The sequence below is a fragment of the Leptopilina heterotoma genome, unplaced genomic scaffold (genome assembly GCF_015476425.1).
Source record: "Leptopilina heterotoma isolate Lh14 unplaced genomic scaffold, ASM1547642v1 Lhet_509, whole genome shotgun sequence".
Classification (NCBI taxonomy): domain Eukaryota; kingdom Metazoa; phylum Arthropoda; class Insecta; order Hymenoptera; family Figitidae; genus Leptopilina; species Leptopilina heterotoma.
This window is the reverse complement of record NW_025111109.1, coordinates 382,393-398,787: the sequence shown is the minus strand read 5'-3', so window position 1 is coordinate 398,787 and position 16,395 is coordinate 382,393. Positions and strand designations below refer to the sequence as shown.

The 16,395-nt window shown below is 28.8% G+C and overlaps 1 protein-coding gene across 1 annotated transcript; it reads right to left on the bottom strand.

Annotated features, from left to right (window-relative positions):
- On the bottom strand, positions 1-15,978 carry LOC122507661 (peroxidasin homolog). Its single transcript, XM_043620496.1, has 4 exons — positions 15,458-15,978; positions 11,623-11,846; positions 8,040-8,098; positions 1-2,505 (listed from the first exon to the last, which is right to left on the bottom strand). The coding sequence occupies exon 4, from the start codon at positions 2,426-2,428 to the stop codon at positions 395-397; it is 2,034 nt and encodes a 677-aa protein (XP_043476431.1). The 5' UTR covers positions 2,429-2,505; positions 8,040-8,098; positions 11,623-11,846; positions 15,458-15,978; the 3' UTR covers positions 1-394.
- Between the last annotated feature and the right edge of the window lie 417 nt (positions 15,979-16,395).

The window sequence follows — 16,395 nt, the reverse complement described above, 5'->3', positions numbered from 1 at the left end:
TTAGTATTAAAAGAGAATTAAATAATTTTATTGCAAGATATTTTAAACTCCATGCCATGACGGTAAAGAAATTCAAAAAAGTCAAAATTGGTTTTGCACCACCATGACAAGGAGTCAAACAACTTATTTCGAAATGATATTTCCCATACATATTCCAAGTAAGTTTATTATGAGTTTTACTAAAAATGACATGACAGCATCGCAAGCTTTCTTTAATCATTGATTTCGTGTGAAGTAGATAAAAAAATTGTTAAAAGAACCTAGAAAATATCGACTTTTAAAAATCTATTTTCACATCACTCTATAATATTCCGACAGCATTTAAAGTGAATTATGCTTTGGATGTATTGTGCGGGAATTACAAGTCATTGGATGAAAGAGTCATCGCCGAAAATTAAAGCGAGACGAATTCAGGGGGCGGTTGAATAACTGACTGTGGAGTTGTGGGCGTCAAATGAAGCTCCAAGTCTGTTAAAGAAAATGTTGAACTTCCTGTTGCAGTAACTCGGGGACCCATATTGTCGTAAGGTGAGCCAAGTTCAGTTGATCGCAATGTTCGCCTCGGCAGTGTTGCAAAATTTGATACCTCTGTGGGAATTGAGACATTAGTTGCTGCTGGTTTTTCAGTCATATGACTTATTGTACCGTGGACGGGAATGTCCAGAAGGTCAGGGTAACAGCGCTCCGAGCCCTGAGGAAGAGACACGGAAATGAAAATATTACCGAATGTCCCCGCTGGGAGGAGGCCTGTTGTAAAACCAGATGGGGGTGGTGGGAAAATAGCAGAGCAGGGAAGAGTGCGTACTGCACTTACATTGCACATTTCTGGCCTCAGCCTTTCAATTGTCACATTAGCGGAATTAATTTGTTCACAAATGGAACTACGTTCAATAAGTTCCATATCACTTGGACTGCAAGCTTCTGCTAAACTGCCTTGACCACTGGTGCGTTCATTACAACTACCCGCCGTGGTTGTTGTTACTGATAAATCAAGAAGCTTCTTTTCTTGATCTCCGAAACTTGAACTTCCTTGAAGTTTCTCTTTTTGGAGTCGACTTTTGCGCCGTGTTTCACCGCAAAAACAAAGCGCCAACAAAACTGCAGAAATAGAAGCACAAAGTGCAACAGCTCCACCCCCGGCAAGACTCACCCAAAGGAGCCAATTGTCTGTTTGGGAGAGAGTGGGTGCTGTGAACACGCGAGGGACAGCTACATTTAGAGCAGTGCTTGCTGTACCGGCTAGATTTTTAGCATAGCATGTGTATTCACCAGCATCAATATCACTGGCATTGTAGACCGTAAGATTGCTCCACCTTTTATTAACTGTCATCCCAGTGTTGGTGTTTTCAACTGTATTAGATGAAATGGAATAAGTAATATAAGTTCCAAAATTAGGTTGTTCCGAACGAGTAAGATTAATGGGGCCACCATTTAACTGCCACGATAATTCAGGTTCTGGGTCTCCGGTTGCCATACAAGATAGACTTATGTTCCCATTCATTTCAATTTGAGTGCTGCTAGCATGAGCCACTACTTCTGGTTCACAAGCAAATTCTGTTAATTTGACATCTTCCCAACGACGTCCTTCCATTTTTCTTGGATATTTACAAATTTGAGCGACTGAGTACAGCCTACTTGGACCTTCAGTCATGAGCCACGTTCGAAAGTCACGTAACCTACAATCACATTTCCAGTTATTATTGTTTAGAGATAAAGTCTTCAGCTTTTTTAGACTGGAAACTAAAGATACGTCGATGTATTGTAGAAGATTGTTATCCAAACTCAAAGACTCGAGTCCATCAAGTCGCACGAAGGCTAATTTATGAATCTCCTTCAGGGAACATCTTTGAATTTCTAAATTACGCATGTGTTTTAAATTTGGGAATTGATGACTTTTTAGAGTAACAAGTGGATTACCACTTAAGATGACGGTCTTTAATCTTTCATTACCAAAAAATGTGTTTGGATCAAGACTGGTAATAGCATTGTCCGAAAGATCGACTTCAACCAAGATTCGCATTTCTATGAAGGCATTCGCGTGAATCTGCTGTATTTTCGCGTTTCGCAAAAACACTTTTTGTAAGTTTAATAAACCTGCATCCTTAAATAATCCTGCTTTTAAGGCTGGAATTTCGTTGCCTGATAAGTCCAGCAGTTGCATGTCTGAATCTAGATCAGAAGGTAATGACGTAAGTCCAGCAGCAGGACAGATGGCAGATTTTCTTCCCAATGTCCATTTGCATTTACACACCGCAGGGCAATCTGTCCAGTCAGGAAATGCTGCAGCCTTAGATAAAGTAAAACATGTGGTTAAGAGAAAAAGGGCGAATAATAAGCGCCCAAACCCTCCGAGAGGGTTATTCTGAGTTACTAACATAACCACCGCCACAGATACGGAAACCTTATTTTGCGTTTCGCAAAATTTCATTGAGAGAATTGACAGCAGCTAGATGGACATTTTACTTCTTGAAGACGAAAGTCCCACATGAATGGTCAGTTTAAACCCTGTAAAAATAAATAAAAATATTTTAATATTTCAGTATAATCTTAATTTATGGAGTTAAAAAAATTAGTCATTTACAATATTAAGTATGTAATTAAATCAAGGTAATTTTTAATTATACATGGGTATAATTACATTAGAAAAAAATTAAATGTTTAAAATTATTGAAGTTACGACGTATTATTTTTAGACAAATTTGATAATTAGAAGTTATAGTATTTAATATCCGTACGATACATTTTTGATAATTTTTTTTTACAAAATCGTTTGTTTGGAATTTTAAATCAAAATTGAATTGTTTGCCTCTGGAGTTTCAATCCGTTTACCAAACAAAGGCTACCGCATAACAGTGCCATAAGTTAAATACAAACAAGTTTAATAACTTTTTATTTCACTTCATTATTTAATTTTGCAAACATTGTGCAAAAATTAACAGAGCAGGTATGTTTATTAATTTGAGTGTTCAGAATGCAGTATTATAGTTATTATGAAATTTTTTAAAAATATTATGGAAGTTATTATAATCTTTTGTAAAATCTGTTTGTGGGGTGAAAGTAGAGTTGCACGTCGAGCGAGAATTTCTCGTTGTTTTTAATTTCTTTACTCGATTAACGAGAATATATTCAGAACGTGAACATCTCCCCTCATTTGTTCATACTCGTCTTTTCTCAACTCCATTCAAATTACACATTCTCGCTCAAATGTCAATTCAGATTGACAACTTCAAATTCTGAACATTATTTTAGCAAAATGATGAGAAAAAGGAAAAGCACAGAACCTGTTGGTAATTTAATTGCGGACACAGTTCAGGAAAATGAAAATAGTAATGTAGATCAAGAAAAAGAAATTTTATCCCAGTAAATATATATTTTCAATATTATAAAAATAAATTTAATATAAAATTATTATTACTTTCATACTGAGTTTATTTACACCATGAATATTTATAAATTAATAATAATATTAATAACAATGATAATAATAATAATAATAATAATAATGATAAGAATAATAAAAATAGTAATAATATTAAATAAATGTTTTAACCTCTTTTGAAAAATTAAATTCTATTTTATTTCTACGTCGTTATTGTAAATAATGTGCATATTTTATAATTTGAATTATGTTATATATTAATTTTTATATACTTTTAAAACATCGGGTTATATTTCTTAAAAGTAGTTGTACACTGTAAAAAAAGGGAGTTAAATTTTAACTCCCCAGGGGAGTCTATAAAAGTCGCACCCATTGGAGAGTTAATGCTAGGGGAGTTAAATAAAGAGAGTTAAAATTTAACACCCAAATGCTAACTCCCCATGGAAAATATAACTCGCGCGGGTGTTGAATAAAGGGAGTTAGAAATTAACTCTCTTTTGGAGTTGATTTTTAACTCGAAAAATTTAACTCCCAACTCCCGAGTCCGTTAACTCCCTAAATTTTTTACAGTGTACTGATGAGAAAAATATTGGAAAGGAAACATCGTTTAAAAGAAGGAAAACTAATGCTCTTCAGTTAACCGAATTCTTTGACATTTTTGTCGAAAATGGAGTGAAGGAAGCTCGATGCAAGCTCTGCGAATTAAATGAGCCACCAATCATAAGAATTTTAAAAATGACCGATGCTAATACTTCAGGAGTGAAGAGACATCTTAATCGATACCACGAAAAAGAATTCAAAGACATTTACTTTGCGACTCCAAAATCAAAGGTATGAATTTCTTTATTATTGGGATTTCCAGTATACAATTTTTGACTATCAATAACTTAAACATTATATTCTTACAATATTCAACACTCATAATTTTCTATTAAAATAAAAAAAATTGTATTTTCTTTAATATTCAAACATTTGCGCATTTTTGTAAACTAAAAGGATTTTTCTTTAGATTCTTGAAAACTTTTAAGAGTAAAAAGAATTATTTTAAAATAAATATCAAATTAAATAAGTCTAAAAAGTAAATTTTTTTGAAAAAATGGAATTTATATAAAAATTATATATTTGAATTTACGAAAAAATTTTCAATTTTTCTGAAATTAAGATCCATTAAAGGTATTGCAACAAAATAAGTCTCCTCACAAAAAGATGTTCTTTTCTACGTGTTACTCAAACCTTTATTCAATGTTTTTAGGTATTTGAACAGGAAATATTTATTGAAAAGTTATTGAACTTCACTGTTAAGAAATATTTGCCGTTTAATTTCTTTGACGATGAGGGTGCGCAAGATTTATTTCAATATTTAAATCCTTCAGCTGTACTCCCAAAGCGAAATCACTTGAAATCGTTGATTGAAAATCAGTTTAATGAAAAACAAAAACAACTGAATGAATTTACAACTGAATGCTTCCAAAATTTCATTCACAATAGATGGTTGGACGTCTACTGCCATTCTAAGCTACTACGAAATTACCGCTCATTTTATTGATGAAAATTGGGAACTTCATTCGCTGGTTTTAGATTTTTGTCCGTCGCATGGTCAGCACAAAGGAAAAGACATTGCATCTTGTTTTTTTAAAGTGGTTAACGAAAATAAAATTGATAATAAAATAATGGGAATAACTGTGGATAATGCGGCGTCCAACACAACTTTTATGAGCGAATTACAAAAACTAATTGAACTTTTCGACCCTATCAATCAATATTTTAAATGCACGGCGCATGTTCTTAATCTCGCTGTTCAGGACTTGTTGAAAATTTTGAAAATTGAGGAAGGAAACTCGGAAAAAGAAGAAATTGAAGAAAGTGATGAAGAAATGGATATTGATGACCCTGAAAGTGAAGAAATAAGCGAGGAAGTAGAAGAAAACGAATCTGAAGCGAACAATTGGACCTCTCCTGTAAATAAATTAAGAAGTTTATTTAAAATTCTAAGTAAGTCAGAACAAATGCAAAATATATTGAAACTTTGCTGCGAAACATGTAATATCAAAATGCTGTCACCTAACGTCGATGTAAAAACAAGATTGGAATTCCACCCACGACATGATAGTCATTGCAATTCGAATGGAGTCAGCTCTAGATTTAGTGTGTAATCACAATGAGAAATTTAAAAAATTAAAAATCACTGAGCAAGAATGGACAATTTTCAAAGAAGTTACAAAGTACTTACGTCATTTTAAAGTTCTGACAAATTTATTTAGTGCTGAAAAAACTCCGACTTTGAATTTGGTTGTAATTGGTATCAATTTACTACTCGATAAATTAGAGAATTCGATCAACAATCTTCGTTATGCTGAAACTCTAAATCCTATTCAAAAAATTATTCTTGTTGCTCTTGAAGCAGCCCAAAAAAAGATAATGAAGCATTATTCAAAGACGAACTGGACGTACTGTACAGTTCTTATCTTAGATCCAAGGTTCAAAATTGAAACTTTTGAAAAAACTGCTTGGGGCAAAGAAATGAAAAATACATCAATTAAGAAATTTAAAATTGTTTTAAGTACAATCTATTCCAATTCAACACAAGATCAAGAGGATCAAGTAATAGTATTACATTTTATTAATTACAACGTTACAATATACAATTACATTTAATTCAATAAGTTCTATAAAAAAACACCAAAACCTATATTAAAATAACATCATTAGGATAAAATTTACATCTAGAGAGAAATTTTTTCGGACAAAAAAATTTTGTTCATTGCTAATAAAACCAAAAAAAAAAAAATTCTTTAAAGTAAAGTAAAAATTTTTGTATGTCAAAAAATAGTTTTTTATTAACATTGTTATATTATTAAAAAATTAAAATTAATTAATTAAATTCAAAAAAATTTGGAATAAGGAAAAATTTCTTTAAATTAATAAATTTGTTTTTATATAAATAAAAAAGAATTGACCCCATTTTTATAAATAAAATAATTTTTTAAAGCGTGAAATGAAAACAAAATTTTTAATCGGACTTATTTATTTATATAGGCACCTAATGAAACATATAAATCGAGTAATCAGTTCGAAAATTCAATTGACAATGATGAAAATGATGATATTGATTTAAATGCATTTTTTGAAGAAAGTACTGTTAATAATAATACAACAAATAACTGGCAACGAGAGTTCAATATCTATTGTTCGGAAAAACGAGCTGACAGTTCAACAGACATTTTGGAGTGGTGGAAAAATCATCAAAAAACATATCCGATTCTCTCCAAGATGGCCAAAGACTATTTATCGATACAAACAACTTCTGTTTTTTGTGAACGTTTATTCTCGCGGAGTTCGTTAACTGTTACAAAACGGCGCAATCGATTAAATGATGACTCTATTAGATTTTTAATGTTACTTAATTCGTGGGCCACATGCTCTCTTGCAGATTTAATTCGGTAAGGAAAAAGTGACTTAAATTACGCATTATAATAGAATTTTGTTACTTTTTAAACATTCTTAATTAATAAAAAAATTATTACTCTATAATTTGGAAATTTATTGAAAACCATAAAGCTATAGAATTTATATAATACTTCATTTTTTCCGTAACATTCTACATTAATATTAGTAATAATAATTTAACATTCTAAAATATAGAAATAGTTACTAGTAAATTATTGCAGAAAAACGAATTGATATTAATGCAAAATACGGTTTTTTAAAATTTATTTTCAAAGAAAACATAATTTTATTTATTAATATTTTTTATTTACTGTATTCATTATTTAACAATATTAATTTTCAGAAAATTCCTATCACTTTTCTTCCAATTAGTTCAAATTTTTAATAATTCAAATTTGTTTGTTTTGTGATAATATTATTGCAAAAAAATTCATAAATTGATTTATTTTTCACTATTTTATAGAATGTGAAATTTTTTCTCTTTCAAATTTTTTCGACAAATTTAATTAAAATTGTATTTTGTTCAATTATTGGTAGAAATAGAAATAATTTAAAAATAAAGTTAATATTTTCTTTTTTTAAGTCTGTTACGTTGGACTACAAAATTCATAATTTTCATATAAATTCTAAAAATGGATTATTTTTCCGGTACTTTTGATAAAATTCCCTGACAAAATAAAACGATTTAAAAAAAGGCATTTAATCTTTTTTAAGGAAATATAATTATTAATTAATAAGTTTTAAAATTAATATTTCTTTTTTTTTCTTACAAAATAATCAGTGTTTTTAATATAAAATTTCAAAACTCCCGGTCAAGTTCAAAATTCATTGTCATTTTTCGGTTTTTAACGGTTAAAAAAAATTTCCTTGCATTTCCCAGTTTTCACGGTCCAGCGGCGGCCACCTTGTAAAACGAGAAATAAACGAGAAACAATGAGATTCTCGGCATATTACAATCTCGTCCTTTAAAACGAGAACGAGAACGAGATTTATTGTTAATAACCGAGAATTTTTCTTGTTTCTATAAATTTCTCGCTCGTCCCGCTCGTCGTGCATCTCTAAATTATTTAAAAATATGTTTAAGGGAAGATCTAATCTTTCATCCGGGTCCTTACAGGTATTTCTCAACAAACATATTCCATAAAATAAAAAATTTTTTTAAGACATTAAACTTCAAAATTGTTATGACTACAAAGAACCAGAGGTTACTTACATTTTATATTTTAGTCGAAAATTAGCACTCGCTGATTTTCGAGGTCCTCGATTTTGAATCTGGAAAAAAGCATTATAAATAATAATATCATTAAAGAAATGAAATAAAGAACAATAATGTTAGAGAGAATGAGTTTCTAAATTATACACTGGGGTCAAAAAGTTTCAGTACATTTGTATTCATTACTTTTAAATGCTCGCTTCACTTCAAATTCAAATATTTCTGTAGAAATAAATGTAAGAGTTGAGGCATTTCAAAGTAAAAGTATGTACTTTAAAATGCAAATAAAGTTAATAAAAAAATGCATTTTTAAATAAAAAAATTTTTAAAAAAATTTTTTGTTTATTTACTCCTCTCTGAGAAAAATGTTATTAACATATTTGAATTCCTTATGAATTTACCTTTAATTTCATAAAAAAAATTGATGGAGACTCAACAGGTTCCGGAAATATTGAATTTTTTGTAAAAAATAGTCATAGTTACAGCAGCAATGCACGACTGCGGTAACGTACTACGCGACTTGTGCAGTATGGTGCTATGGCGCGGCGATGCTTTTTTTACAAAAATTCAATATCTCCGGAACCAGTTGAGTCTCCATTAATTTTTTTTTATAAAATTAAAGGTGAATTCATAAGGAATCTAAATATGTTAATAACATTTTTCTCAGAGAGGAGTAACTAAACAAAAAATTTTTTAAAAAATTTTTTTATTTAAAAATGCATTTTTTTATTAATTTTATTTGCATTTTAAAGTACATACTTTTACCTGAAAAATGTGTAAATTTCATAAAAATCCATGAACAATATTCCGAGATATTCAAATTTTTATAAAATTAATATTAAAATTCAAAATGGCGTATCTTCAACAATTTTGAATATTTTTTGAAAAAATTTAAGGGAAAGAAGTTTCTTATATAGAACTATAATCCCACGAAGTTTTGCGAAAATCGGCATACCCTTTGCAAATCGTGATATTTCTGACGTGAAATGCTTCAGTTATACAACTACGATCAGTTTAAAGTTCATTAAATTGACAATTTAATAGGCTTAAATGTGACCAATTTAATAATGTAAATATGAAAATATAATTCTTTAGTCAGAGATTTTATGGGAAAATTGCGATTTCGAAATCTGAATTCTTAAATTTCTGAAACATTTTTTTAAGATTTGATAGTTGTATAATATCAAGCAGGTACAAATTCCATTCTTTAATACTAGACCAAAATCATTTACAATTTTACATATATTTCTTCAAATTCTATAAAAATAACTTCTCTTGCTCTTTAAATTTTTCAAAAAATATAAATTGCAAATTCGTCGTTTCCGTTCACTTGTTTTATCAATTAACCACACTTTTGAAAAATATAAAACCTCTTGATTTTAGGAAATTTAAGATATTTACATGAAATTTATCCCTCTTCACATAATTTTACAAATTTTAACTCTGTCATTATTTCCTTATTTTTTTTCTAGGTCCAAATTTTCTTATTTTACAATAACAAAGAGATGCATATTTTTCAAAAATGTGGTTAATTGATAAAACAAGAGAACGGAAACGACGAATTTACAATTTATATTCTTTGAAAAATTTAGAGAGCAAGAGAAGTTATTTTTATAGAATTTGAAGAAATACTTAATATATGTGATTGATTTTGGTCTAGAATTAAAGAATGGAATTTGTTCTTGATATTGTACAATACTGTCAAATCTTAAAAAATATTTTGACCCTAGTGTGTAGTGCGTTATATTAAAAAATGTTATTAAATATAATTAAATATTTTTCTTTTAAAATTTTTTTTAATATCTTTATTTAATTTTTAGTTTTATTTGATTAAAATAATTTCATAAAGATTAATCAATTTATTTATCATGGAAAACACTATAATATATATCTACGCCTATTAATTCTATCTCCTCAAATTCAACGTATTTTACTTTTGTCTGACGCTACGCAGACTTTTACTACTGGTATTTTACTCGTTCTGTTTTAAAAGATCTCTTATATTAGTAAAACAAACATTTATTTCAAAATAAACATAGATTATTATCTTATGACTAATTTTAAGATATTATTATATTAGGAGAAAGACAAGTAATCCTGAGTATTAAATAATTATGAGTTTTGTTTGTTGTTGAATTTGGAATTCAAAATTATTTCTAATTATGTTATAATGATATTTTTTTAATTTATGAGACATTTTCTGATAAGCCATTTGAAATTAAATCTTAATGGATTTCCTAGAATTTTTGATAAATTATTGCCCTCTATAAGTTTTAAAAATTCGTAAAATATTACCCGTGTAGAAAAATTTCGTAACGCTAGCTAGCAGCGCTAGACTGCATGTAAATTTACCATGTATCTAGCACTGCTAGCTAGCGCCAAGAAATTTTTCTACATGGGTAGTTCGTTAAAAAATATAGAAACTAATTGGGGTTAAAGTTTTGAAATTTGTACAAAAATTTTAATTTTTTTGTACTAGTCGAGTGGTCGGAACCCTTATTAATGCATTTGAACATTATTACGTATTTTTAACACTAAAGATGGTCACCCTAACTATCATTATGTTACCCACTACTATAAATTTCTCTTTGTAAATAATTCAGAAAGTACTAAAAAGAATAATTCAATTATTTAAATTATTCGCCTTCTTTGATGCCTTTGTTACGCGTGAGTTCTATAAGAAATTGGATCAATAAACTACATTTTTCTTGGTAGAAGATAAAGTCAAAATTTAAGACTTAATTAACACCAACGCTGTGTCCTATTTAAACATTCTGTAAGCCTATTTAACACCAAAAATCCTATTCAAGACCTTTTTGAACCTGTTTCAAAAATAGAGAATTTCTTAGTTCTAAATATTAATTAAATTATAATTTAAAAAACCGAATTTAAAGTGTAATTAAATTTTATGTACTCTCCCTGCGTTAAGCAGGGTTTGACGCTTCAAAGTGGATTTTACTAGCAATCTAAATAAATATTTACAAAAACACTTAACCTACACGCTTTTATTTTTGTCCACAATATTTCTATGTTGTTTTCACCATAAGGACATCAAAAGAGCCTATTGTGGGCATAAGACAACATTGCAAAAATAACATATCAAAAACATGTCAGTTACAAAACTTTCTCTACTCATCCATAACTTAACTAAACATCTTCTCAAATATCTTTCTCATTCCACCCTCTAAATCTGAATAATAAAATCCTTGATAAATTTTGTTCTTCATCAATCAGTAAAAATTAATTAATTATTAGTAGAAAATAACTAATTATTAATAAATAAATAACTAAGAAAATAAGTCAAATTCGACTACCCAGATAGCATATAATTTTGTATCAAGTTTGCGACAAGCTTGTCGTGCAAGTTTGTTAATGACAAGAACATAAAATTTGTTATTCAAAAATAACAAGAGCAGCAAACGACCAGACAAACAACAATATTAATTCTATTAATGTGCTTGCAAAAAGGGTCATTCTTTTAAAAGAAAGAAATCAATTCTGCTAATTTATTCGTAATTATGATCCAGGAGTTACAAGTCTTTCTCCTAGTATAACATTAAATTTATTTCTAAAAATATCTTACCCGAATATTTCTCTTGAACATTGATAGGCACTATTTTATTTTCTGATTTTATTTTTTACTCGTAGATAATTCCTTAGGCTTTTGTGATAGATCATACTGCTAAAGTATAATCGGGTGAAACATGCAATCGCCTTTGCCTCTTTCTGCTTAGATTCTGATCAACCATTGTAGTCACTGATAATCCTCTCGCAATCGTGAAATCATAGAGAAATAATTCCGGAATTCTGTAATACATTTAATACTGTCAAATTTTTTTTTGCCTACGAAATAATTATTTCATTTATATTTTTAAAATTATTTTGTAAATTGCAGAAATTTTAAACTCATGAACAATGTTTTCATTAATTACTGCTAATTTTTTTTCATTAAAAATGCTAAAATAAGTAATAAATTTAGCAACGATTTTTACAAGGATAATTAAATTTTACTTGACAACATTTTCACATTTCGTTTGTATTATAATTAAAGGATTCAAATTAAAAGAAATTGATCTAAGTTTTTATTGTAGTTAAATATAAATCTAGAAACTAAATAATTGCTTTTTTACCGTAATAGTTGAACATGCAATTTTAGGGAGTCCAGTAGTTGGACATGATAAGGACTAATAGTTATATAAGGAAATACGCATATTTATTTGCATATTTTTGTATTTGTATATTAGTTAATAATGTCAACTATAAAATTTATTAGTTAGTTATTTTATATTAATTAATTCATTATTTAATTAGATTAAAGCTTGTAAAGTTTATGTCCAACTACTAGTGCTGCTGATGCTCAAAATTAGAAAGAAGAAGGTAAAAGACACTCGATTTTGAGTAGTTTGTGACATGCTATTGTATATAATTTTTTTTTATAAATTTTTGTCTTAGAAATTGAAAACTTGAGTTATATCCAAAAGCTAAAATTCAGAAAGGGCATTTATTATTTTTTTATTTACATTGGAAGCAGTTTTAATTGGTACACGGTAATTCGCCCGAATGTACCCGCCCGAATTTATTTGCCTGAATAGATACACGCCCGAATGGTAATTCGCCCGAATTTTTTCGCCCGAATGGTTTTGCCCGAATTTTTTTGCCCGAATGATTTTGCCCGAATATAAATTCCCGAATCTTATTAATTTTCCCGAAAAAATAAAAGTTTTTAAAAAAAAGAAACAAAAGAGAGGTATTTAGTTATATGCAATGATAGAAACAAAAGAGAGTTATTCAGTTGTTTGCTAACCATTTAAACGTCAAAATTGTAGTGTAAACATTGCCTTCTTTTCAAACGCACAAAATTTTCAAGTGTTGAAGTAAAATTTAATTTCTGGTGTCACAATGGATCAAAATTTAGAAGCGATAGTTTATTTTTTAAATTACATTCTCTTACAAATAACTTCCATTTTTTCAGGAGAGGCAATATAATACTGGAGACGAGACGAGAGTAAAAGTTATATGTTGCATAAAATTTTATTTTTTCGGGTATTTTTCGGGAAAATTAATAGGATTCGGGAATTTATATTCGGGCAAAAGTATTCGGGTAAATATTTTTCGGGCGTTCTATATTCGGGCAAATGTTTATTCGGGCTGTTACTTTCGGGCGAACTACATGTAATCGTTTTAATTATTTTTTTTACTGTCCATCTATTGGTTCCATTTTTTTCAATGTGCTTTTACCTTAAATTATTAAAAATTTTATGATATATTGTGTACATATGACAGCCCCACAAAAAAGTGTCATGTATTTTTAACCTGAATACCCTATCCTCATGTACTTTGGAGTCAAGATTTTTCCTAACCTCAAGAAACATGGATTTTTTTATGGTATATTAATTTTTTAAAAATTGATTTGTGTGAAACCTGTTTTTTATCAGATTATTTGTCAGATTTTAAAAGTTCAAAATGTCGGGCAAATTTTGTTTAATCATTTATGGATTTCCATGAATGATGATAGTTTTTGGGGTCACTAATTATTATGAAACTGAAGTCAGATTATCAGATTCAATAAGACAGTTTAGAAATGGCGAAAATTTAAAAAATTTTTTTTATGAAACTCTGTATCCAGGGGTTTTGGAATCTCTTATTACGAATTTAAAGTCAAATTTTAAAAATTCACTGTAACATATTTAACATAGTGGACACTTTTATTATGAAATTTTAATGAATTTTATTTAATGAAATTTAGTAACTAATAATAAGATTTTTTGGATTGTTTATTATAAATCGGAAATCAGATTTGTAAAATTCAAGATGTTAGTTTTGAAATATAAAATTCTTTTTAATCCGCATGTTAACCCCCTAAAAGCTCTATTTTCATCAATAAACATTAAATTTGAAGCAGCCAAACAATTTTTTAAAGGTTCAGATAAAAATAAAAACTGTTTGAAATACATAAAAAAAATTCCTAAGATCTATGATGAATAACTAAAAAAGGGATTTTTTATGATTCACGGATTTTATAAAAAACTATCAATTCTTAAAGAATATGTCCACCATTTTTATTATCTTAATATAATTTTAAAAATATGAAATCAAATAATAATGAGGGATCCCAAAAAACCCCTGGCTACCATGTTTCATAAAGAATTATTAATTTTTTATGTCCGCCATCTTGAATCCACCATATTGAATTTTGAAAATCTGACTTCAGATTTGTAATCAATTACTTCAAAATCCTTTATCTATCAAGTTTCATACAAATCAACCTATTTTTTAAAAAAATTAGTTTATCAGAAAAATTCTGATATGTTTTTCAAGGTTAGGAAAAAATCATGACGAGATGGAGCAAAGCGGACTTGGAATTCGTGTTCAGCGCATCAAAATAATGGGAGTTAAAATATTCTGATTAAAATTACATGACATTTTTTTATGGGGCTGTGTAGTTTACCGAAGGACATTTTATTTCATTTTATTTTCTACTAAAATTTGTAGGTAATTAAAAATATTTACAATTACAATTTTAATTATACTTGAGCTTTAAATGGTCCTTATAGGTGGCCTCCATGGTTTTTTGTCTAAATTATGTTTAATAAGATTGAAAAATTAGTAACAATATACTAAACTCGTAATTTACTAAAAGTGTTAATTTACCTACATTAAAATCTTAGTTATTAAAAATTATATCTTTGCTTTTTGAAGTCCCAAGAATATAAAACGAAAATCAATAGTAGCAAATAAAACTAAAAGTTCAATTTGAAATTATCATATCAACAAAAAATAAAATGGGGGCCCCAATAAAATTTCCACTCAATAAAAATTGTATTGTTTGTTAACTACAGTATTATGATACATATTAAAACAAATACAAATTATGAATGAGAATTATATTTACAAAATAAAGTCAACCATAAAAATCAATATAAAAATAAAACAATTTGTAAAGTTCTAAATTATTAATATAATTTTATAATATATTCGTATACAATAAGAAGCTGCATTTAACTTTTAATGAAAGAATGAAAATTTAGTAAATCATTGGAATTGCAAAACAACCAAATTCAAAATAAAGTCTAAATAACTGTAAAATATCAATATCACAATATGAAAGTGATTAAAATTTTAATGTATAAAGTAAGGTAATAAATAATAACAATGAAAAACATTTAAGCAGATCAAATGAACAAAATGAATAAAATTATTTTAATTTCAGACAATAAAGAACAAGTCTTTTAGAAGTTTTAAGAAGATTTTCATCTTAACGCTTTGATATGCAATGGAAGATCATCAGATGAAGCTATACCTGAACATGAATACATTCTTTCAATATTTCTGCAATTATCTGAAGAAACAAAGCAGCATTTTCTTGTGCAAACTGAATGGCCTTAAAGGACTCGAAATTCATAGGTTTTTTCACTCACCTAATGGGGGTCACAAGGTGAATGTCCCGGACATTCGACACTTTTGTCTTTCTCTTTTTGTTTTTCTGGGTCATACACTTGAGCTTTGTTTTTTAAATAACTTGGCACATAATATCCAGATTCATTGCTTGCCAGTTATCACCGACTTCCGGTCTCAAATTTGAAAGCAGCAAGAATTAATTTTGGTCGATCAACGATAAAGTCAGATAAAAAATACTTGACTAAACGAGTTGCGTCACAGTAGAAGCATCTCATCGTCGCACTACCTCGAGAGCAAGCGACTCGCGCACGTTTCCCTCGGGATGGGATATGTTGGCAATTGAGAAATATCCAAAAAGTCTGCGAACAGCACCCTAATCCAGGCCGGGTACAGTTGCAAAATAAGTGTAATTGTTCAATGAAAATAAGAATTTATCGGAAGTTCCTAATAAATTCCAGAAAATTTGATGAAGCGTTTAGAACGAAACTTGTAACCCGCGTATCTCTTCTCAGTTGCGTGAAGCATAGTTGCTGTAGCAGCACCGTCGAATTCTGGGTAGCGTTCAATGAAATTCACCCTCTTTGCTCTTCCACCCTCAATAAGGATTCTTCTTTCTCCGCTCACCCACCCTCCTCTTGCTTTCATTTGTTAGTTCTTCTATGCACTAGGTCCTATTCATTCTTTTTGTATAACTGTTTTCCTTATAAATATGACATTTATTATATCAATCTAAATACTTGAATAATTTCGAAATTAACCAAATATTTAGATTCATTTAATAAATGTCATATTTATAACGAAAATAGTTAATTTCGGGGTATCAAGAAGCATTGCAGATCAAATTGATTCGAAAAAGCGATTAAAATGATAGAAAAATTCGGGTCATTTTACTGTAAAATTAAATGACAATTGCTTGTTGTGATCTGTCAGTTGAACATGTCAATAGATTCATGAACAA